The sequence below is a fragment of the Clupea harengus genome, chromosome 5 (genome assembly GCF_900700415.2).
Source record: "Clupea harengus chromosome 5, Ch_v2.0.2, whole genome shotgun sequence".
Lineage (NCBI taxonomy): Eukaryota > Metazoa > Chordata > Actinopteri > Clupeiformes > Clupeidae > Clupea > Clupea harengus.
Genome location: NC_045156.1, coordinates 19263028 through 19288085, shown reverse-complemented (window position 1 = coordinate 19288085; position 25058 = coordinate 19263028). Strand labels below are relative to the sequence as shown.

The 25058-nt window shown below is 43.5% G+C and overlaps 1 protein-coding gene across 2 annotated transcripts; it reads left to right on the top strand.

The window, feature by feature from the left end:
* On the top strand, window positions 1–24210 carry LOC105901818 (carbohydrate sulfotransferase 11). 2 transcript variants are annotated; one of them, XM_031568006.1, is made up of 3 exons: window positions 1–698; window positions 18549–18628; window positions 22167–24210. In XM_031568006.1, the coding sequence occupies exons 1-3, from the start codon at window positions 530–532 to the stop codon at window positions 23016–23018; spliced, it is 1101 nt and encodes a 366-aa protein (XP_031423866.1). In that variant the 5' UTR covers window positions 1–529; the 3' UTR covers window positions 23019–24210. The 2 variants fall into 2 exon arrangements, with proteins under 2 accessions (XP_031423866.1, XP_012684769.2); XM_012829315.2 differs by having other exon boundaries at window positions 2–698; window positions 18546–18628.
* Window positions 24211–25058: the final 848 nt, after the last annotated feature.

Sequence of the window (25058 nt, the reverse complement as noted above, 5' to 3'; positions counted from 1 at the left end):
AAAAGTGCATTTGCCAAAGAACAAAGATCAATTTATTAGTCATGGCCTGGAACATAGGCTTCTCTCGCTGACCATTCATCCAGCGATATACACGTACATGACTGGCAGCGTCGCTGTCCAGCTTTTCGGATATGCAAGGGTTAATAGAAAAACAAACACTTGGTGAGAGCTCCCCGAAGTGCATATAAACGTCATTGTTTAGAGTAGGTACTTTTCGCTTCAGTGGGTGCTGATGCACAAGAGCTCGGGAAAACGATGCTCGCCTTTAATACCAAACAAGACAGTGACCAGATGGATCAAACTTCACCATCCGGTTGAAATTCACCGCTCAGCATGTAGCGTAACTTCAAGTTAATTTTCCAACGTTTCTTTTCTGCGGTTGCGATGTCGTAACTTTTAAACGACACAGGGTATGAATGGATACCATGATGAATTACTCAACTAACAGACAACAATTCGACTTCAAGAAGAGGCGTCTTATTTTGTTTCCAGATATTGTACCCTTGGTTTATCTAAGTTCCGCTGTGTAATGAAGACAACTTACGTACCCATTTCGCATGAGCCAAAGAGGTTTTGGTCGGCTCTTTCAAGTCGAAGCTTCAAAATGAGGAAACCTAGGGTCAATCGGATGGTCCTGGCTATGTGTTTAGGATCCTTCGTCATGGTCATATTTTATTTCCAAAGTAATCTGAAGCCAGGTGAGTTCTAAATATTTTTTTCATCGCGCACACTGTTACGCATAGGCTTCCCTTGTCTCACGGGGAAGGTTTGGATAACAGCATAAACGCACAGTGTCTTTTGCATGGATTTTACGCTTTAATATTTAAAGTTGTGACTATTGAAGAAATTAACTAGAGTAATATTTCACGAACGAAGCATGTCGAGTACACTCACTGTTACCACGACTCGGCCTTAGATATTTATAGGTAAGTCCCACACCCTGCTTTAACACAATGTTCTTTCACCCCACTGTCCACTCATGTCTAATTAAATATTGTGTGTTGTATAGTATAGTGTGTTGTGCTAGAAAACTCGTATTTTCGCCACTGTGCGTAGTCTACAATGAGGGCATTCAGGTGGGCAGCTGACCCCCTCCCCCAAAAATCTCTTCCTGCGAGCGCAGCCTTAGGAGGTTTTGGAAGATTTCTGTCTTGCAAATGCATGTCAGTATGTAGGCTCTATGTGGCTGTTGGAGTTTCCAACATTTCCTCAAATGTGAGAGATTTTTGTATTACAAAGCACACACTAATGATACAATTACTTAATTACAATGGAATGAAATTAACTTTGGCCCAACTGCCTAATATATCAATTAGTTGGAAAGTTTCAGATTATGGTCACCTCAACTGAGGCCCTTATGTAGGCTTCTCAGTACATATACACAGAACAAGCTCAAGTTTCAAGCTTTCCTACAGTCATTTTCTGTGCACAGGTTTGTCCTATTGTGCATGGCAGTCCTGCGCCTGTTGTGGTACTTATCCTGCCAAAAGTCCTCCACATAATTACACAGCATGATTGCGTGGAGTGGACACCAGACGCTGGGACACCGACGGATGTTTTGTAGCTACTGTTGTCCCGTTCCAAAGCACACAAAGGAAGACATGTGGCAGGGATCTCAAGTGAATCCTGTGGTAGTCTCCAGATGCAGTGTGCGGTTTGGGGCATGTGGGTTATTGTCTTTTATTTTTGCTCCGCTTTATTTATTTATTATTGTTTTTTTTTGGGCCAAAAAGCAAAACAGATGCCTCCTCAACAACAAGTGGAGGAGGGAAATAAAAGCATTGAGCAATGGCAATAACAGTGAGAGAAAACTATATGTGTTTCACCAAGGCATCCCTGGAGTGTTACTCATGTCAGTCAAGACATGTCTCTGAATTCTTTTATCTATACTTTAGCATTCGTGTCTACTACCCTTAAGCCTAATTTATGGTCGGCCTTTTACGCAAACACGCAACATCTCCTTGCGTCGTTGCGACCCCCCTCTCCGCGGCTTGCGTGCCCCTCCCAAATTTTTTAACTATTCGGCGAAGCGACGCAAGTTGCACGCAGACCGCAGGGCTGTGATTGTTCCAACCCATCGCTGTTTACCTTTTGGGTAGTAGCGTACATTAGATAGCTGGCTCAGACATCTCGCAAATCCACTCAGATGTATTTTTCAGTTACAATAACGTGGTTTTTACACTGCACAGTGTCTATTTCTCGGTAACTTTTAAAAAATCTAAGCAAAAAAAAGAAAGTCAAACAAACAACTTTTAAATCGCTGTTTACCTTGTGGGTAAGCCTTGAATGTTTTTTAAGGTTTTTAAAATAACTTCAACTTTGTGTCATTTATCCTTAGTCTCTGACTGGACCGGCAAATCAGAGGAGCAAAAGTTATATTACCGGGGAAATATTGCGATCTATAGGTCTGCCCTAACATTATCATGGGTGGCTGTTGTCTTGTGTGTTTCATTCAGATGTTGTCGACACGACAACAGAGTATTTCCAAAACTATGTTTTTCCTTTTCGTTTTCAAAAAAGATCCACGTCCACATGACAAAGTTTTGAGAGTTCATCTGCGTCCACATGGAAATGCAAAAATGCTGTTGCTAGCCTATGCTAACCTATGCTGCAAATTATAGTCTTATAGTTATAGACCGTGGTTACATGGATTCGAATAACTGCCTTAGTCGGACTGAAATCGCATTATCCGTTTCATGTAAGCACCTTAGTCGGATCGTAGTCGGACCGCACATAGTCGGACTAACACCCCTGGATAACTTGATCCGATCCAGTTGATAGTTCGACTATTGCGGCATGTAACGGTGAATTGGATAAGGAACTGGACTTTGCGTCTTTGCGCATGTTCCCTCTCTCCCTGCCAGGTCGTGACCCGGAAGACGAAATAGGGATAAGTTGTCTCAACTGTTCATACTAATGACACGGTTTTTTATGAATATCCTGCAGACTGTCTCACAAGCTTATTCTTGTTGATTATGAACAAACATAACAGAAGAGGTCCGAAGATATGAGCACCTTTACAACCCCTCCTTAAACACGTATAAGGACGTTCCACATTTTATTTGCTTAAAACAACAGCAGTACTGTCAAATCAGCTGTCACTCGGCTATTACCTGACCAAGGTTCCATGGCAATGTTCCGAAAGCCCATTTTTCCGACAGCCCGCTGTTCCGAAATTGTGAGTACAGCAACGTGAACCACTATTGCCCACATGCACATCCCAATGAATCACACAATCATAAACATATAAATGCCTTTATTTCACAAGCATTAACTTGAATTCAGAATATTATTATACACACATGCATTTGCATCGCGATGATACAAAAATATTTGTATGATTGCCAACGCATGCATGCTTTGTCAGTGCTTGACAAGATCTGCGTAATGTCCTGCGACAATCTGCCGGTGATTTCCTTCGCATGAGTGGTAGCCTACCCCATATTCAAAACCAGAGTAGGCTAAGTTAACAAATATTGCCTAGGAAAAGTTATATGCGTTATATGCGTTATATGCGAGGCACGCGTGAGTTTAGTTGTGTTCAGTTATCTGGCGCTGAAAAAAAACACGAATAAGTACTGTTGAATCAGAAAGCAAATCAGCTGTCACTCGGCTATTACCTGACCAATACCTATCAAACTCGGTGATACTATTCACAACTAATATGTCCTTCATTCTATCAAATATGATGAAATTTGGTATTGTGCCCGCGAGGCACGCGTGACTTTAGTTGTGTTCAGTTATCTGGCGCTGAAAAAAACCACGAATTAGTACTGTCAAATCAGAAAGCAAATCAGCTGTCACTCGGCTATTACCTGACCAATACCTATCAAACTCGGTGATACTATTCACAACTAATATGTCCTTCATTCTATCAAATATGATGAAATTTGGTATTGTGCCCGCGAGGCACGCGTGACTTTAGTTGTGTTCAGTTATCTGGCGCTGAAAAAAACCACGAATTAGTACTGTCAAATCAGAAAGCAAATCAGCTGTCACTCGGCTATTACCTGACCAATACCTATCAAACTCTGTGATACTATTCACAACTAATATGTCCTTCATTCTATCAAATATGATGAAATTTGGTATTGTGCCCGCGAGGCACGCGTGACTTTAGTTGTGTTCAGTTATCTGGCGCTGAAAAAAAACACGAATTAGTACTGTCAAATCAGAAAGCAAATCAGCTGTCACTCGGCTATTACCTGACCAATACCTATCAAACTCGGTGATACTATTCACAACTAATATGTCCTTCATTCTATCAAATATGATGAAATTTGGTATTGTGGCCGCGAGGCACGCGTGAGTTTAGTTGTGTTCAGTTATTTGGCGCTGCCCTCTAAAGACAGAGACGTGACAGGTGGATCGAGATATTTTCCCGTAAATACCTTTACCTAAATACCTTTATAGACAACATCGATCATACACTCCCATTGCACTCAAACAACCACACTCAAACGAGGAGATATTGTATCAATTAGCCTATTATGTATTGTATTAATTGCACAGAGTTCCAGTGGCGCATGCAGCCGTACGCACTGTGCGTACCTTCTGCTACGCGAGAAGAAGAAAAATATATCATGAACGCATATTTATTAAAATGGGGAAACTATAAAATCGGAGTACAGACAACTAATGCCCAGCGTTGACGATGCAGATACAGAGCTGGAAACAGCTAAATGAGTTACGCAGTGAACTTTATCAAGCCCTGGAAAGTTTGGCAAATTTCTAGCCAAACATTCATTGCGTCCTGAAGGTTTGTATCTATCTACGAAAAGACTGACTGGACTTGCTCTCATGAATATTCACACAGATTTGGAAATCGACAGCGAAGAAGTACTAAAACAATTTGATGCAACTGGCAGAAGGGCAATGCGTTTAGGCTGTAACCCATTATTTGCGCGCGTGTGTGAATGTGCGTGCGTTTCTCTCGCCTTTTATCTTTCACCTTTGAATAATGTAACTTATAAACACATCGGCCTGGCAGAAACAAACAAACAAACAACCCAAGAGGCAACACGCATTTCTGGACCGATGAACAGACGCGATTCATGCTCAATCAACTGTTGTTGTTATTGGTAGTGGTGAAGAGGTCAAGCGGAAAGGGCTGTATCACCACTAGTTGTAATAAAAACAGCGCTACCTATCGTATCGGATATGACATGCTTTCGGCCAATGATTCGATTTATTCACTGCCATGTATATTGGGATAATAGCACCTACCCTCGAAAGAAAGCATAGTCCGACTAAGCAAAGATTCGAATTATACCATCATGTAAACACACTGACTGTCTAGATTATTATCAAAGTAATGACACTACGAGACGAGAGAAATCCTTTAAATCCGTTATTTTTCAGAAAACAGACAGAAAACAGTTTGTTCGAACAGAATTTCCCCAGTGAGGTGAACATACCCCGCTTAAAGCTGCTAGCATTTAGCATAACTTTATATCATACAAACTTAGAAAAGGCTTTGGCCTTACGTTCTCCTCGTAGAAATAGTATAACTTGGCTGACAACGACGATGTAAATGACGATCAAAAATCGATTTTCTACATTGCCACTGAGGACTTGGTGGAGGTTTTGGAGGGCGTAGCTCAGCTTGAAAGAATGAAAAGTGATTGGATGAAGTTGGGGCAATATCTTCATCGTTTTCAGAGAGCTCAGACTGTCCAGACACATATTTTTTCCACACATATTTTTTCCAGTCTTAGTTTTAGGGGCTCGATGTATACTAAAATGTATTAGTGTGGATGTAGCCTCATATAAACCCATTTTCAAAAATTTGCGTTTTCATAAAAAAAAAAAAAAAAGTCTGGAGGACTAAAGAGAAAGAGAACTGACACTTTGGATTACGATTATCAACTTCTTTTATTCAAAACCCAGATGTCTCCATCTTGTGTAGACCAATACGTTATGGTTTCTTTGAGGATAGCCTCTGCACACCTTTTGGAATTGGTGACGCATTAGCAAAGTGACCCACTCCAAAGGGATAGCAAGTAGACATATTTTAGAGGTATAATCGATCTAAAGTCTGTTCAAGGCGACATACACAATTTATTGAACAGAATTTAACGTGAGGTCTCAGGCACGATTTAACTTGCACGGGTGTTATCAACTTATAACTGTTATCACAATCATTTTAACAAACCAGAATTTGCAGCATATAAAATGTTAAAGCACGAATGAGAACCGCTAAGAATCAACTTTAATACCTGCCAGTTTAGAATAGATCTCCAAAGTATTACGTCGTATTTTCTGATATTCATACAGTACGTTATGTAATTTCTGTCTACAAAAACCTATTTTTTTTCTCCGTTATCAATGCAAGTTTATGGGTAACCCATGGCTATGTCCATGTCCATGTCCCGTGTTAGGGTGACGTGGAAAAAATAATAAAAATATCTTCATGAAGACAAGCAATGTGGTATAATGAAGGGGGTCATTTTCATGACTGTCTTTAGGCTTACTATTTCTGTCTCAAACAGCGTTAAAATGGTGCATGTAGCTGCTAGAATTTAAAACATTTTCCTGGGGTAGGATGCCCCCGGACCCCCTTGCAGGCCTGAGCTAACCCCCAAATGTTTCCAACTCCTAGCAACGCCCCCTGTCCACAGATAAACAGAGCTGAAGCCTGGGGGTTCAAGAAGTTGCAATCTGACTCAGAGGTCACGAGGATTTATGGTGCTGGAGGATATGGATGTTATCAGCAGTGGCTTGTTCACTCAGCAAAGAGGGGTGCTTCACAAAAGGAGCCATCTCATACCTGCTCTGCCCAGGCTTGTGGAAAAGGTCAAGTAGGACTTGTATCTTAATATTGCTTCTAGGGGCAGCCATGTGTTTGCAAACAATCTCCAGTCTCACATGCTGTGGTATCTACAAGGCTCAGACCAGTATGGTTGCTGTGCATTGAAAGGTCAAAAGTGAAGGGATTTCACAAGAGAGAAAAATGGAGAGCAAAGAAAGAATGAATGAGGTGAAAGACAAAAAGGGATGGGGTTGTCAAAGGCAGTTTTCTTGTATGTTTTAAAGATACCCTTAAAGGTTCAGTCTGCGATTCTAATCCCATACACTTTTTTTCAAATTCAGCTAATTGCTCCTCACAGTCAGTCTAGCTGTCCGTTCAGTGTTCAGCACTAAAAAAAACTCAGATGTTTGTACACAGCCCGGGCACTGTAAATGGGAAACAAAGTGGTTCGGACCGAGCCATAAACAGTCCCAGCCAAACAACATGGTGGTTCAGGAGCATTGAAGGGGTGTAATTTTGATTGGCTGCTGAGCTTTGTTATGACTTTGTCATGACTTTTTTATTTGTACTTTGATGCCATTTAAATTTACAGTTGATTTCTTTAACCTACTCAACATTGTTTGCGGCCATATATAGGCTTAAGTTATACGTCATATGAATTTTCAATAAGCATAAGTCTTGGATGACCTGGCATGAGTTATGTCATTACTAACAGAAATAGTTGCGTTTTTGAGCCATTGAACTACTTCCGGTCCACATCATATTCTATTTCATCTTTGTGTATGATTATTATGGGATATTTATGGATGCACTGACTGTACTCATAAAAGATACAAGTGTAGAAGCAACCGACTCTCCTGACTTAATGCTGTCTCTTGGACAGTGCAATCTTCAAATCATCTAACAAGAGGGAACCGATAACATTCTCACCAGGTCTTATAGCATCGTACTGGTATGGTTTCGTGTTTTGGCTTACAGGTGTGAAGTTCGGCTGTTGTTTCTTTTCTTCCGTGTGGATTTTTTATAGTGATATGAGGACTTATAAAAAAAGATAGATAGCACATTGTGTAATCCAATCTCCACCAACCTCTTATTGGAACACAGATACAAAAATACTTGCATTCACATGTATGCAGTTTAGGTTGAGATCCAGTCGTTTTTCCACCTGGGTTTTTACTGTAATTGAACACTTTAACAAAAGGAACAGTTAGTATACTGCTCTGCCTGTCCCAGTTTAGAGTCCTAGATATTTATCATAGAGAGTTATTGAGGTACTGTTTCTACAGTACACTATTCTAAATAGCCCGGTCAGATGAGCAAGGTCATGATAAATCGCTAAATCTGCATTCGTTTACCCGGTGTATATCTCTTGATTAATGTACGTAAATGTCAGCTGGTCGGCTGCATCCTCTTCTTCAGCATGGCTTAATATATGAGGAGGCTGCCTTCCACAGCAGTTGGCTTTGAGAGTCTTGCTCAGCACCTTTCAGCCTCTCCCACACCAACTGTGGGTGGAAGGTGTTTATGTAGTGAGGCATGGAGCAGAGAGTGGATTAGAGGAGCATGTGCCTCTCGGGCCGGGCTGTGCTGAGGTTGGGAGAGCGGCGGAGGCTGGGAGGCCCTGCCTTCCCAAAGGATCTCCCACACAGAGGCCTGTTCATAGCAGCCTCGGGAGCACACATGGCCCCACTGTGCTCTCGCGTTTCCTGTCCATGCCATTTGGTACAGTTGGTATGAGAGTGAGAGAGGGAGGGTGCGAGAAGACAGAGAGAGAGAGAGAGACAGAGACAGAGAGAGAGAGAGAGAGAGAGAGAGAGAGAGAGAGACAGAGAGAGAGAGAGAGAGAGACAGAGAGAGAGACAGGGTGGAGAAGGGAGAGGGAAGGTGGAGGAGAGGAGAAGGTGAAAAGAAGCTGGTGGGTAGGATGATGAGTGAACAGAGAGAGAGTTAGAGAGGTGAAAGGCGACGCATTGGGTTCTGGTGAAATGTCAGTCTGATGGTTTAGAAGCTGGCTCTTACTTAGCAGTGGTGGTTCATGGTCTACCACAAAGCTTTTTCAAGGACTACTTACTTTATCATTATATTACATTCAAGCGAAATAAATACAAATATGGATGTTATTGTGTGTGTGTGTGTGTGTGTGTGTGTGTGTGTGTGTGTGTGTGTGTGTGTGTGTGTGTGAGTGTGTGTGAGTAACACTTCGTCCCCCATGGTAGTCGTGAGTGTGGTTTGGATGTTGTTCCCATCCCCACAGTGCAGCCATTTAGCCAGCTCTCAGTGCTCTCAGGTGTGTGCTCTTGTCACCCCTCGTCTTTGACCACTGAAAGAGAAGGAATGCAACTAAAAAAGTAGATGCTTTGGTTGAAGTGTTTTCCATGTCTTTTCTTGTGTGTAGTTTTCACAAGGACATTTACTTAAATGAAATTGATTGTGACGTCATCAGTATGTGGTATGCACCTTTTTCCAAGGAGTTTTGGAGTTTTGGTCTACGAAACAGCTGGCCCTGAAATACCTGTGTGTGAACCTCCACTATCACGTTGTCATTTCATTGGCTAGTCACTGGAATTATGTCTTCATGGTCATCCAGCATGAAGTGGGCCATGGAAGGGTCTGTCTGTATTCTGAAGATAATTTTTAGATGTGACTTTAGATGTGTGATTGGACTACAGTTCATGCACCACTCCTGCCTGTGCTGTACCATTACTGAAGCATGTTTTACAAGCCGAGCTGTTTAAGTCTTTATTTTTCCACGTCAGTTTCCCCTAGGAAAGGCTAATGTGTTTTAGAGTAAACAACCCAGGTGAATAAAAGCTCAGTAGTGTAATACATTCATACAGAATCGTCTAGTCCACGCCTTGGCACGTGTCAGAACTGCACTGCTAAAGACAAACCCACCCAGCGGACAGACTACATGATCAGCAGCCTTGGGCAGTGGAACAGAGTTTGTTTTTAGGTTAGACCCTGCAGCGACAGTGTACTACATCAGATACTTCACCCCTCTTAGCAAGTATCAGTTCATATATTCAGTAGCTGTTTTTAAAATGTGCTTTTAACAAGACTTATGCTTGAGGGCAGTTTTGATGCACTACCATTATAGCCATCCTTCCGTTCTGTATTTTAATATGCCTTGTTCTGTGATTGCCTGGCACAACAATTTGCCTATGTTTTTATTTATTTGTTTCTTTCGTCTACTGTTCATTTCGCTGCCTCAGTCTCTCTCTCTCTCTCTCTCTCTCTCTCTCTCTCTCTCTCTCTCTTACAGCCTGCTCGGTACGGTCCTCTGTTGCTTTATACATCCTTGCTTTGGTCCTTGATCGTTGGCGTAGCCACACTATAACTTCCATCTTCTATTTCCATCTCATGCTTCTCTCTCTCTCTCTCTCTCTCTCTCTCTCTCTCTCACACACACACACACACACACCTCTCTCTCCGTCACTGGCAGGACATACAGTAGCCTACATACATTGCGTGGTGTGCCTCGCCCTATGCGTGCCCCCCTCTCACCTTTCCTCCCTCTCTGCCAGTCCACTGCCAGCAGAGCCGGAGTGAGTGGGTTCAGTGTTCACAGAGGACTCTCAGGCCAGGCCCTGCCAAGTTTCACTGAGACGTGGAGAAGCATACAGACACACTCGCACACACACACACACACACACAGACGCACACACGCTGTTTCATGTTCTCCTAGAGGTTTCATTGGTCGACTGCTCATTTACATTTAAAAGGACATCTTAGGATATCAGCTGCCAGATTCTACCATTATTAAATTCCCACAGCAGTGCAGCAGTGAAATGAAAATCAGTAGAAAGCCATAAAAAGTAATGTCAACTCACATGTTGTCAGTTAGTTAAATGTCATAGTTTCCTAAGAGGCATTTGCATAGGTGTGTCAGTTGCAAGGTACACAGGTCCCAGCTGCATGGCATATCCTGTCCAGTAGCTTACCTCACCAGACTATAAAAGTGATCCCTAATAGACCTGTCCTGGCTAGCATGCCTTTAACCACTGAAGCAGTCAAGTCTAATAGGATCTTAAGCTTAAGTGAAGTGTATATATAGCATTTGGTACTAAGAGTTGTTATAAATACAATAGGATTTACAATTCCGAATGATTGAATTACAGTTACGGTGGCAAATCAAGAAGTGTTTTAACATGGCAGTGCTAACATTACTGACCAGCTCTTGTCCAAATCAAGTTGTAGACCTCTTTCAGCAAACCTTTAGTGTAGTGACCTATAATGCTTTGGTGTAAGATGCCAAGTCACTGCATTTTCAGTGCGTGTGGGGTGTGGGGTAATGGCCAGGATAAGCCTGTCACAGCTCTTGTGTTTAAAGTAATCTGGAAGCAGTTCTGTACTCAGTGCCCCTCTGAAATATCCATGTGACAAATGCACCAGTCATGACAAAGTGTTGCTGCATTTGCTGCGTGTTACTAGAAAGAAAAGTATAAGTAAATAAAATAAAGGGGAGATGAAATAGCCACCATAGTCCGTTAAGTGGTATAATTATTCCCTATTTCTAAGGCATGAGAAGGTACAGCCACCGACAGGGTGGGCACACACTCCTCTTATGGTGTACATCTTTAATGCTTTTATGGGTTACTAACTGTCATTTCATTTTAATATACTGTAGGCATTATAACATACTGAAGGCATTATAACATACTGAAGGCATTATAACATACTGTAGGCATTATAATATACTGTAGGCATTATAACATACTGAAGGCATTATAACATACTGTAGGCATTATAATATACTGTAGGCATTATAACATACTGAAGGCATTATAACATACTGTAGGCATTATAATATACTGTAGGCATTATAACATACTGTAGGCATTATAATATACTGTAGGCATTATAACATACTGTAGGCATTATAACATACTGTAGGCATTATAATATACTGTAGGCATTATAATATACTGTATGCATTATAATATACTGTAGGCATTATAACACACTGTAAATGGAACACCTCTGTGGAATTACTAATGAGATTCCATCACAGTGAACCCTTAACACATTGCAGTGTAGCAGCTGTGCACGTGCTGGCATGGTATGGGAGGGGGCCAAATTTAGCTTGGCCTTCACTGCCACTACACTGCACTATAAGTTGTTACTGTTGGCCTAGATTGGTTGGTCAGCATGTCAAGAATTATAATAACTTATAATATATAATAGCTTATAATAACACTAATTAAACATTGTCTGTTGGTATTGCTAATGAAGTTCAGATGTTCATTATCTGAGCACAATGTTCATCATCTGAGCTTTCAAGCTCCTATCAGGAGCAAACTGCATGTTTGCTAGCAGCACTTGGATTTAGCTCAGTCTCATGGCTAGTTGAGTGGCTCTGGACATCTGATCAAGGATGTGGCCTTTCTCTACTTGGATAAGGGTGAATGGAAAGGCTGTTACTGGCATCGTGAAATTGTGTTTAGTGTCAGAGCTGCCAGAGCTGCCAGATAACCATAAAGGCTATTCACGCGTTCGAGTTCCAAATCTTCCTCGTATGATCCTGGCCCAGAATATCTTGCCAGGATCGTCGTGCAGGAGTCACTGCGCAGTCAAGCAGTCTGTGTGCAGACACAAGAATGGCGAAACAAATTGGCATCCTCTCAGATGAGGCAACACCCCTTCCATGAATAGCCATAAGCGCAAACGGGAGTGTAAGGAATTGCCCGCAGGTAACATGTTTCATCCTCACAATGTGGGATGTAGGCTGCTGGAATGTTGTTGCATGTAGGCAGGAGCACACACAGCGCAGGAGACAGTGGCTTTCTTATAGAAATAGCTATTTATATACAATCACAGGGACTCAAACCCCAAAACATATATACAAAACCAGGGTAATCACAACCCCAAAACATATATACAAAACCAGGGTAATCACAATCCCAAAACATATAAACAAAAACCAGGGCAATCACAACCCCAAAATATAGAAACACACACTGAACACTTGCAACAGGTTTTGTCTATGTACCTGCCCCAGCTTTCTTCCAGCCTGTTCTGTCTCTTTCTCCCTCAACAATGAGGAGCACCTTTTAATAAGGCAGCCCCTGGGGGTAAATTTGCCCAATCAGTCCCAATTGGACCCATCCACCGATGTGGGGGAACCCGGACCCAACCATTCTGGTGGGGGAGTCCAGCCCTTCTCCCCTCTTGGGCCACAGTGAGAAGGGGGAGGGACTTCACAGGGAGATGACACTAGAGAATGATCTGAAGTTTGGCTTCACCTACAAAGAGACCGATGATGATGAATTACCAGTGTGCGTGGTTTGCTCTTCCGTGCTATCAAACGAAAGTATGAAGCCATCAAAGCTGCAACGACACTAAGAGACAACCCATGCTCACTTAAAAGAAAAAAACATTGAATATTCAACATTGAATATTTCCAGGCCCGTTTAAAATCTTTTGAGGGCCAGCAGACCTTGATGAGACAATCAGCGAAAGTTGGTGAGCTAGCTTTAAAAGCCTCTCAAGAAGTTGCATTACGTGTCACTCAGACCAAAAAGCCATACACAATTGCGGAAAGTTTAATCCACCGATGTGTCAAACGACGCTCAGCTTTTAGCTGCATGAGATGCAGGAGGAATTTCTATTCTGTAAGCAGCTGCCTGGATGTAGCAAGTTCAGAGATTTTCAAAGTGATCGACGATTTTTTCCGTGAACATGATTCACCCTGGCCAAAATGTGTCACGATGTGCACAGACGGTGCAAGAGCCATGTGTGACGCACTGTATGCTTCATAGGGAGAATCTTGTTGCCAAAGACATGAGTGATGAATTGTCAAACGTCAGGCCTCTCACTAGGTATGATATATTTTATCCATACTTTAGCTTCTCAAGCTACTCAATTCTTTGTCCCTCCCTAATTGAATACAGAGTGATGGCTATCTGTAAGGGAGAAAAAATGTCAATAATATACAGAGTAAATTGAAACGAGTTGTATGTTACAGATGTTGTGTAATTCTGTTCAAACATGTTTAGGGGAGTGTGTGTGTGTGTGGGTTTGTGTGACTGACACTTAGTTCCAAATAAAATATATGAATACCAGGCCTAAATTTGGGGCGGCGGGGGTGGGGGTGGGGGTCCCTGCTCAGTGTCTCACTCAGCCAAGGGGTCCTTGGGCTGAAAAAGGTTGAAGACCCCTGCTGTAGAGCATGACAACCCTGAAAGCTCAGAGTATATTGCATCAAAAGAGCCCTAAAGTGAACAAAGGGAGCCCCAACCAGTTCTACATACTGTCTGATTTAGTTGTATGGAATTGGCCAGCTACCACAGCAACTGGGAGGCAGAAACGTAGACAGTCGCTGAGCTGTTGTGGAGTTACAGTACATCAGCTGTATAGACGGAGACTGTAACTCAGACTCCAGAACACTTTCTGGTTATTTTTTTTAATGAGATTGGAAATGAGAATGTTGTGACATACCCAAAAGGAAGTACGCCTGATAGTAATTTTTACTACCCCAGAGAACAGAGACACAGTCAGGGATCATCCCAGCTAGATAGTCTGTTTCTTCACAGACGAGGGAGGTAAACACAGAGGGGAGATATCTACACTATCTACACAGATGCTGGCAAAGGAACGTGTCTTCTGTAAACTGACACCCAGGGATCAACCATTGAAGTAAGGCATATATATATAAAACATGAAACACAAAAATCAACCATTGGCATACATCTTGAAACTCCAAAAATTATTAATGAACAAAAACCAACTCTGTCACACCCTAACTCATGTTAAGATCTCCTTGACAAAGGTGGACCATCTCTATTAGAATCCACCTAAAATGGCTACTGCCATCCTATAGTCTGGAGCTAAGGAAGAACTTTAATTGTGCATTTGTTTGGCAAATATGGGACTTTTCAATTTATAGATGCTCCACTTTCATTAATACTTTTGCTAGTGTCAGTACTTGTGTGCATGTATGCTGTTTAGTTTAGATGGCAAGACCAAGAGGCCTAAGGCCCCAGTCTGAGAAGTCTGTCATGCTCCATTTTGCCAAGCGAAATTCCAGTCCTCACAGGGAGGAAACTAATGGATATATTGTATGTGCGTTCCATATGTGCACATGCATTCTGTTAACGGCTATTGTCCACAATATGTTGGGAAAACAGATGTCTGTTGTGTTCCAGTGAGTTTTTGGGGGGGCACAGACCTCACTTACAAAAAAAAATGAAATGGCCACAATGACCGTAGAAGGCTGTCCTGTTTGCTTTACCTACTGCCGTGTGATAATTTAAGTGTCAGATAGCACAATCAGTGGGCATTGACTGACTTGGGGAGCTTTGTAAGCCCCACCTGGTTTCCTAAGTAGATGTTAGAGCGGAAATTGAGTTATTTTCCAATGACCAATATATCCTTGAAACTGAGTCCAGGGGAGTATTGTATGGCTACCAGTTGTGGCAGGTAATATCAGGTGATTGAAAACACTTCCTTTTAATCCCCTGTCCTGGACCAGGTGAGAGGCTTGTGAACTGGTCAGCGTGGCCCTTGGCTGGACTCTGAGTGTAAAACAAAGAGAGGGTGGAATGCCAGGAATGTGAGGGGCTTCATTACTGCTGCTGAAAGACGAGACCCTGTCCCCGAAGACTAGGATAAGGAGAACCCAGTGTGTAAAGGAAAGAATGAACATTTCTGTCCTGACTGCTGTGGAGTCTCTCATCGCTTCTTCATTGGATGTTATCAAAGCTGGTATCATCATGGTCTTCTGTTGAGCTGCTTTTTTGGGGAGGGGCTGTGTAAGGGTTGGGTTTTCAAATGAGTCATACTTTAAGCAGGTCCAAAGTCTATTAAAATATTTCCCTTTTTTAGATCAAACCCAGACAGCTCGTAACTGCTGTACAGATCAGCGTGTGCTTCTTTGCGTCTGTAAAGAAAAACAGTAAGGATTTTCCAGGAGATGTTTCACAACTGTTACTAGTGGGCCTTTGCCATATAACAAGGACTCATCTGTGTACTTTGGCGTTTGGCAATTAAATGTAATTACAGAAATGAAACGTTTTCCTGTGGTGTTTGCACCTGAACATGGCAAATGACGGAACTGGTTTGCCCGGTCTGCAGTGAATTGTCAATGGCAGATTTGGACCTGAGCCCCTTGGTGTAAGGTGAGCTGGCTGACCTGCTGTGGGGAGACCCTCCTCTGTTTGGATTTGCACAGGAGGACTTGAGCTGCTCTTTCAGAGGGGCACAAAGGATCGGACTGTTTTAATCGGAGGTTTTTTCTTTTTTTGCCTTTTCTCTTTTCCCTCTCAGGACGAACTTTAAAAAAAACGCTTTACCTCCTCTATTCCTGTCCACCTTCACCACCTGAAAAAAGATGAGGGAAAAATGATAATCTCTCTTTCTCTCTAAGTGTTGCCAGGAGGTTGAGAGGTCACAGGCAAAAGGGTTAAATAGATGGAAAGCAGATGCAGTGTGTTGTCAGAGGAGATCAGGAAGCGTAAGAGTATAAGTTAAAGCAGGATTACTCTATACACACAGAGTAAAGTTGCAGCGTTTCGCCTTGACCTCTGGGGTTGTTTCAACACAGCGCATATCATCATCTGTATGGCTAATGACTTTTCCTCTGCTGAGGCGCTGTCTCCCCATCCCAAGAGGATGATGGGTGAAAGCTGCTCACCCCTACCCCACCCTCCCAGTCCTTGGACACTCACGTCTGTTTCCCATAAACCTACTGAGGGAAAGCGAAAGTCGGTCTCCGGCAAAAAAGGGCCCGCTCTTAAATTTTGGGAGGAATGTAAAGCCAATGAGTCAGGGGGTGCCACGCACGAGTCATATGAACCATGAGTGCAACATTCCAGCCAGACCAACAGAGAGCCCCGCTTGCTCAGAGAAGGCACAAAAACCAGCAAAAAGGCCAACGCATACTCCAGACAGACACTTTTACCATTATGTTCAAAACAGAACGACCACGTCAACGTTCATATTCAAGTGTTCAAAAGCTACCCATTTTTTTAACCATATTTTTACCTCAGTTGCCATGACTCCAGTCATTACTCATCTTTTTCTGCCGTGTGCTGGAGACATGCTTCTGAGCAAATAATTGCTAGCTCACCCCAGGGCAGTTTCGACATGAAAGCCGTTTTGAGGTGAGCCATTTAAAATTACAGGACCATGTCAAGATTTACACACAGACCTGTAATTTCACCGCCAACCATCCGTAGTTTTTCAGTTGTGACAGGGATTAGCTTCCAAACCAGAGGAATGCAAGGGTTTAACATTGATGGCCCCTCACTGAAGATCACCAAGACATGACAAATCAGAGGGGGCTATCTCCTTCAGTATCTTCTAGTGACTTTATGACCCGGCCTCTCCAGGTTTATCATCACAGACAGCAGAGTTATGGGGCAGTGATGGTAGACCTCAAATTGGCCCCAGAGACTTTATTAGTGGGACTAAGTCACTGTTGGTGGTGAAGAGGGAAGTCTGTTTTCCTCTGGGGTGGATTTATGGAATGAGTGAATATCGTTTCTCATTTCCAAGCCATGTGGTGGGGTCTTTGAAGACTAGGGTTCTTCTTTCGGCTGCTCCTACTTCAGTTGCATGCATTGTAATAGATTGGGAAACCCCTCAGTGCAGTTAAATTATAACCCTCTTCAGGTGGATTCAAAATGTGACCAGAATGTATATCAGTGCATGGACCAAGTTAATACACAACAGCCATTTCAAGCTGTAGTTGTTTTTTACCATTGTGTGTATTGGTCGTTTTTGATGTTTGAAAGCCTTTTAAACTTCTTTCAAATAGGTTTTGTAGATTGTGTAGCTCCTAACCTGGTGCAATATCTTCATACCTCCATTGAGCTTGATAGCATCGTTGGTCATTTTTGTTTTCAAAGTGTGTGTCAGATGTAAACAGCAATCAGTCCTGTGTGAGTTTAGAGAAGAAAGAGTATTACTGTAAAATGTGTTCCCTCTCCCCCTCAGCAAAATCCATCACAAGTTAGTCTGAAATGCTACTTCAATACAAAATGTTCTACCTGGAGCTCATATTGCATTGCATTATATTACAGTTCATTAGGGTATAACAGTCTGAAGGTTTTAGTTTCACAGAAGGGAATGAATCAGTGACTGAGTGGCTGGATTAGAGAGCTGAACCTAAAGGCTCTGTCCCTCCATGAACCTTTAGCCACTCCTGGCATGGACTGTAATGACAGATCACTGTGTGTGTGTATGTATGTGTGTGTGTGTGAGTCTGTGTATGTGCTGGTGCATGTCTGTGTCTGTGTGTGTGTGTGAGTCCCAAGACCTTTGTGTCTAGTCTGCCAACACAGTAAACAAAATGCAGTAAGGACACATTATAAATGCATTAAAGTCAAAGCAGCAATGGTGATGACATTAATGAGTTCAGGTCTCATGTCAATGATATGTACACAGTAAATGTCCAAAAAATAAACACAAAATGTATTTACCCATATTGTTTCTCTTCTTTTAACCATCTGTTTTTCAGTGTGTGTGTGTGTGTGTGTGTGTGTGTGTGTGTGTGTGTGTGTGTGTGTGTGTGTGTGTGTGTGTGTGTGTGTGTGTGTGTGTGTGTTTGTGGTGTCTCTCCTCTCTGTCTGAATTGTTTGGAATTCCCAATAGTATTCTGCTGTTTATTTGAATTCCTCTCTTCCTCTCTGGTCCTCACACAAAAGCAGGACCCAGGCCTGAGTCTCCACACATGCTTGTGTATGGCAGTGCTTTATTTGAATATGAGGACTAGTTTTTCTCCCACATCACCTTGTCAGACGTGTGTGTGTGTGTGTGTGTGTATTTGTGGTAACTTGGATCTCTCTCTCCTCAGCAGCAACACAGGGTGGTGACCAGGCCAGAGGTCTGGGCAAGTCAGGGAGGAGCCCGCTGCAGACACTCTACGACACGGATCCGGTGAGTGCCCACACAGCAGCTAACTAACCACTCTACCCAACTACAGTAACTGCATTCTCTCCAAAACACAAACATACAGGGCTGGTGCGTACACAAAGCCGAAACTAGACGCTGATACAACAATACAACAATTATATATTTAAGTTTCGGGTTATAGCTGCATACGTCTCCTGTTCTCCTCAGGAAGTAGCTCTATCATTAAATGGTGAAGCAGTGATTGTTACTTTGTTCACATAGAAGTGTTATTTGCCAGGGTGTAGTCTAGTCTGCTGAGTCTAGTCCGAAGTCTAAGAGAACCTAAAGCATGTTAATAGGCAAAAATCAAACACTATGTAGAACATGTCGGCACCCAATAGAATATATCTGTTTGTTCCCAACCGAATATATATGACATCCACACATGACATTCCAACATCCACACATTCTCTGCCAACATACATGCATCCCCTAGACATCCTTTTATCTTCCTCTAATTGTTTTGTTGGTGTTAGTTTAATAAACATATTTATGGATTTAAACTACATTTGTTGTCCACCTCCCCTTTTTATGTTGTGGTCACACAAGCTGGGCCGTAACATAGTCCAGTCCAGTCCGTAGCTGGTCCTTCACACCAGTCTCAGTGTTAAATAGATGAAGATTAAAGTCCTTACAGGCCTCCCTTATAATGTCTCTGGATGAGTCACTATGTGGCATGTGCCATGGCTTAGGATGCCAGTAATTAAAAACAGATGGACACTCTCTCCTGTCCAAACTCTTTCCAGGTCAGATAGGTCCTCAGCCAATCTCCCGCTGTAAATCAAAGGCATTTACACATTTCCTGTTGCTACCATTCACCGGCCTTGGTTGGCATGCTGACACCTTCTTTAGTCAGTGCCTCGTAGATTTTTTATAGTGTCTCTGTGGTGTGTGTGTGTGTGTGTGTGTGTGTGTGTGTGTGTGTGTGTGTGTGTGTGTGTGTGTGTGTGTGTGTGTGTGTGTGTGTGTGTGTGTGTGTGTGTGTGTGTGTGTGTGTGTTCGTCTGCATACGTTTTGCAAGTGCATGCCTGTGTGTGTTTCTGACAATTTCTTTAAAATGTATTTCATCACAATGGATTAGGAATAGTTCACCCAGAAATGAATTCAAATTAATGTTGTTATTCACTCAGTTATGCTATAGCTATTATGTACTCATCCTCATGCTAGCTGAACAAGTCAATTAAAGTCAATTCAATTCAATTCAATTCAATAAAAAATCTACTAGTAGACCCACTCCTGCACATAAAAGAAGCTAGACAGCAGAGCGTCTTCTGAACTCAAGCCCAGTTCCTTTTTCTCCTGTATGGAAGTAGGCCAAGCAGTCCGTTTTTCTCTGCTCGGTGACACATCCCTGGATATCTCATTTTGAACTGCTCTGACAAGCCAACCTTTTTAGCGTTACTACTGGCATGACGTTGAGTGGATAATGGCAGAATCGTTCATTTCTGAGCCGTCTCTTTACGTGTTCTCCCCTGTCAGACATAAGTCGGACCTGAGTCTGTGTGTTCAGCTGGGTTCACATTTAGCGCTGTGATGACGCTATGCACACAGGTGCATCTGACTCCACTCAGAAATCTCTTCCAGCGGGAAGGCATATTAACCTCCTCAGTCTCTTTCTTTCTTTCTCTCTCTCTCTCTCTTATCATCCTTTAATTCAAAGGCTTAATTTTCACGTGTTCAGTCTGTCACTTTCTTTCTTTCTCTCTCTCTCTTGTCCTTTAATGCAAGGGCTTCATTCTTTCTTTCTCTGATCATCTTTTTTCCACCCTGCTCTCTGTAACGATTGTGGTTGTCACCCGGCCTTCGATCTACTCTTCAGTCTCTCTTACTTCCACTCTTTTTCAGTTGGAGAGGGTTTTTTTCAGAGTTTTATTGGACCAGAGAGAGACAGAAAGGTAGGGAGTCTGCACACCGCGATATCCCCTTTCAAACCACAATAAACATCCGTGAGGTCAGGCTGCCAAAGAGGCAGCAGAACCACCAAACCCAGTAACAGTTTCTGCCACGCACAATCGTAGTTCTGGAAGTAAAATGCATCGATTGGGAGGTGACCTGAACTGCAGGCAAAAGTCATCCCCCACTGGTCCACACACACGTGCAAAGCAAAAAATATTTTCTCGAGCTGTTGTCTAGTGGGAGCAGTAAAACATTTTTTTGGCTTGATTGACTCCCAGTTAAAAAATGTTCCCCATTTAAACTACGCAGGAAGGGAAACCGAGATCAACAGAGTTGAGCTATGGCTGTTGTTGTTGTTGTTGATTTTGCATAGTTATCCTCTCTAAGGCTTTACTTGTCATGTCCCAAATCCTACCTAGTCATCTCCTGTATCTGATATTGAACAAAATACATGTAACTGAAAAATTTCAATTATTAAAAATGACGTATGCATGCATGCATGCATCTCCTTCCTCTCAGCAAAAAGTATTTCTGTCTGCCTTACAGTAAGAAAGCTGCTTAAAGATACTTAAAGAGTAATCATTATACTGTGGCAAATGGCACCTAAAGTTCTATGCTCATCTGGGTGATCATCTCGTGATCTGTGTGAGCTTCACAACACTGCTGCCCCAGTTCAGCTCAGTATTGCCCACAAGCCAGTCCCCATGGCATCGTCTCAGAAGCCTCAGGATTGAATGCATGGCTGAGAGAGATGCCCCTCTGAAGCAAGATGTCCTCTCTGCCCCACTGAACAATCAGATCCATATTTACTTCGGTTCATGTTATGCATGCTGGTTACACTTTTTTTGACAAAAACCTTCAGTAATTATGCTTTGGCCAACAATAATGGACTGTGGTTTATAACTAACAACATGTGTGTTCAGTATAAGCGCCATCTTCTCATCCTTCCCTTCTCAAGTCACTCTTTCATCTCTATCTCCCTCTCTCTCTCTCTATCCCTTCCTCCCTCCATTTTCTTAACTCCATCTCAGCCCTCACTCTCTCCTCCTTTCTCTCTCGATCACTTGTTGTCTTCCCCTTTCTTTTCATCTGAAGAGTTAAGTCTTGTGCTCATTCAAATGTTTTTTAATGATGTGTTAAAGTAAACACTATGCAACAATTTGACATTTGACACTTTTTGAGGTATGGTTTTATAGGCATCTAGTTTTGGTACCATCCTCAAATTAATTTTGATAGCATATGTTCATGTGAAGGACAGATAAACACCTGTGTCTTTCCCACTAGCCATCCAGGATATGCCCTATGTAGTTCTGTGTTGCGGGCTGGAATACCCTGCAAAAATGGAAGAAAAGCTTTCACCGCATGACAATGGCAGCTATACTGTCAAAAGACACCAGTTAGTGTGTTGGCTGTTGGTGGTGTTTGCAAGGTTATTGCATGCCTTTTAGGTAGTTAGCTTGCTAGTTTTGGAACAGAACTCCTTATTGCTGCTTTGATGTGAAAGAGTAAGGTACTGGTTTAATAAAGTAATGTTAAGCCTCTATAACTCACTCTTTCTGTCTCTCCCTCTCTCTCCCTCTCTCTTTGTCTCTCTCTGTTTCTTCTTCCCTCTCCTCCCCTGCCCCAGATGGAGCTGTCCCCCTTGCAGGTGATGCACCAGGGCCGGCGGGAGCTGCTGGAGGAGGCGTGCCGCTCGTACACACGCAAGCGGCGCGTGCTCATCCCGGAGGACCTGAAGCACGTGATCGTGGACGACCAGCACGGCCTGCTCTACTGCTACGTGCCCAAGGTGGCGTGCACCAACTGGAAGCGCGTGCTGATGGTGCTGACGGGCGGCGCCGGGCCCGACCGGCACGAGCCGCTCCAGATCCCCGCGCACGAGGCCCACGTGCCCGGCAGGCTGCGCACGCTCTCCGAGTACTCCACGGCCGAGATTAACCAGCGCCTGCGCGGCTACCTGAAGTTCCTGTTCGTGCGCGAGCCCTTCGAGCGCCTGGTGTCGGCCTACCGCAACAAGTTCACGCGCAGCTACAACACGGCCTTCCACAAGCGCTACGGCACCAAGATCGTGCGGCGGGAGCGGCCGGACGCGCGGCCCGAGGCGCTGGAGCGCGGCGACGACGTCTCGTTCGGCGAGTTCGTACGCTACCTGGTGGACCCGGCCACGCAGCGCGAGGAGCCCTTCAACGAGCACTGGGAGCGCGTGCACTCGCTCTGCCACCCCTGCCTCATCCACTACGACGTGGTGGGCAAGTACGAGACGCTGGAGGAGGACGCCACCTACGTGCTCAAGCTGGCCGGCGCGGACGGCGAGGTGCGTTTTCCGGCCTCGGGCAAGAACACTCGCACCACCGGCGAGCTGGCCGCCAGCTACTTCAAGGACATCAGCCCTGTCTACCAGCGCAAGCTGTATAACCTCTACCGCATGGACTTCCTGCTCTTCAACTACACCATGCCGGATTACCTGAGGGTCCATTGAGGGCAGAAGGGCAAGGGAATGGGGGTGGTGGGGGCACAGTGTTTTTCTAGTTTCTAGTCTATCTCCTCCTGTACTGCTGTTTGAACAGAGATCCCTTACAGATGCATTAATATATTGGATTTTTCAACAGACTTGGAGAGTGTCTATGAATGTCCGAGAGCACTTCGCCTCCCCTCCAGAGACTTATCATTCTGGTCACTCTCTTTTTTTATCATTTCTATTGATAAATGTAATTTATAGATTTTATAAAAGGAAATGTTGCAAGCCAACTAAAATGATTACTGTTGTTGCTGAGAAATTACTGTCAGATGTGAGGAAAAAAGGCTGTCCGGAGGGAAGCATTTATATGATCCAGTAGATTTGTAAATGGCCATCATGGGTACAGGGACATCTTAATATTGTAGTTTCCCCTCTATTTTCTATGGTCATTCACACGTACTTTAATACTGAAACCAGACTGCCGGTCTTTTCCTGGATATTTGCGGAAAGTTGCCATGTCAAACTTGAGGGAATGCCTGTGCTTTGTGATAGTTCAAAGCCAGAGGAGGTTCTGGAAGCTTCTGCCCATTTGAAGCCTCACCTCTGCCCACAACCCCGTGGGGTGTGGCGTCTGAACAAGAAGGTGCCTGTAAAAAATTACCCCCTGAACTTTTATTTGGCAACTCTGAGCTGTGCTCGCCGTGCCACACCCATCTCCCCACGCCAGAGACAGGAAGCCTGTCAAACATACTGTGAAAGTGATAAGAGGAGACGCAGATGTCTCCCTGTGACTTTGTGGCGGTGTTGAGTGTTTGTGTCTTGGGGAGATCACCACACAGTGCCTTTTCTCTTCTCTTCTCTTCTCTTCTCTTTTCTTCTCTTCTCTTCTGTTCTCTTTTCTTCTCTTCTCTTCTCTTCTCGTCATCGTCTCCTTACCACAGGCTCATCATTTGCTGCTCACATGCTGTGGAACTTTCTTGAGAGACGTTCAGCGTTGATGTGACGGCCATGTTTGTTTGTTTTCTGGATCATACATCCACTCTCCACAGAACTGTATGTGACATTGTGTCTTTTGAAGTACAATTTATTTATTTGTCAGACTTTTGGACAGAGACATGTCAGCCAAAGCATGTTCAAAGCCATGTTCAGACTAAAGACATCACTCAACTGAATTCTTCACTTTTTTCAGCCGAAATAAACTTCCAACAGAGTACTTTTGTAGTTTCTTGGTGCTTCTTCAAGACAGGTTTGTGAGGGTTGGGGTTAGGACTGAGGATTAAAAGGAGAAGCAAGGGAAAATTAGTCAATTGTGTGATGTGGTTTTGTGTGCACAGCTGTCAGGCTTTTCGTTTGAGAGGCCAAGCCCTTTGAAACACAAGAGCCCCTCACATTTCTGCACACATTGTTTACATTGCTTGACTTTTTTTATGTCAAACAACAGAGGTTTTGTATATTGGGTACAGTTCATAGGCCACGGGTTATGCTCTGTATGACGGCAAGTGGAGGCCCACCACAGGTTAGCTCAAGGTCTCAGTCCTTGTCAATCATCCTGCCTCACACCAGATGCTTGTTCCATGCTCTAGCTCTCCTTCAATAAATCATGGCCATAAGGAACGCCAAGCCTTGAACCCTTGGCCGTTAAAAACCTCACGTTGTGGTCATGCCCTCTCCGGCACAGGTTCCTATTGCCTCTGGAGAAATGTGTGCAGTTGTAACACATGTTCTCTATCTTGTCACTGTTAAGTAATGTGCAGTGAGTATAAGCACGTGTGCGTGCGTGCGTCCATGCGTGTGTGTGTGTGTGTGTGTGCGTGCGTGCATCTGTGTCTGTGTCTGTGTTTCTCCATGTGTCAGTGGACTCTAGGCTATAAAACAACAATGATAGAATGCCTTTTCATGTTCTAGATACTGACAGAAGCATCCGTCTTGTTCTATTCTTACCCCAACCCCCCTGCCCTTCCCAGCATGCATTTGCCTCGCTTTGAATACAGGAAATGCCATGTACTTAGACAAGACATTCCCCCTGTGGAGTGGGAGAACAACCACTGCAGCACAACTGGC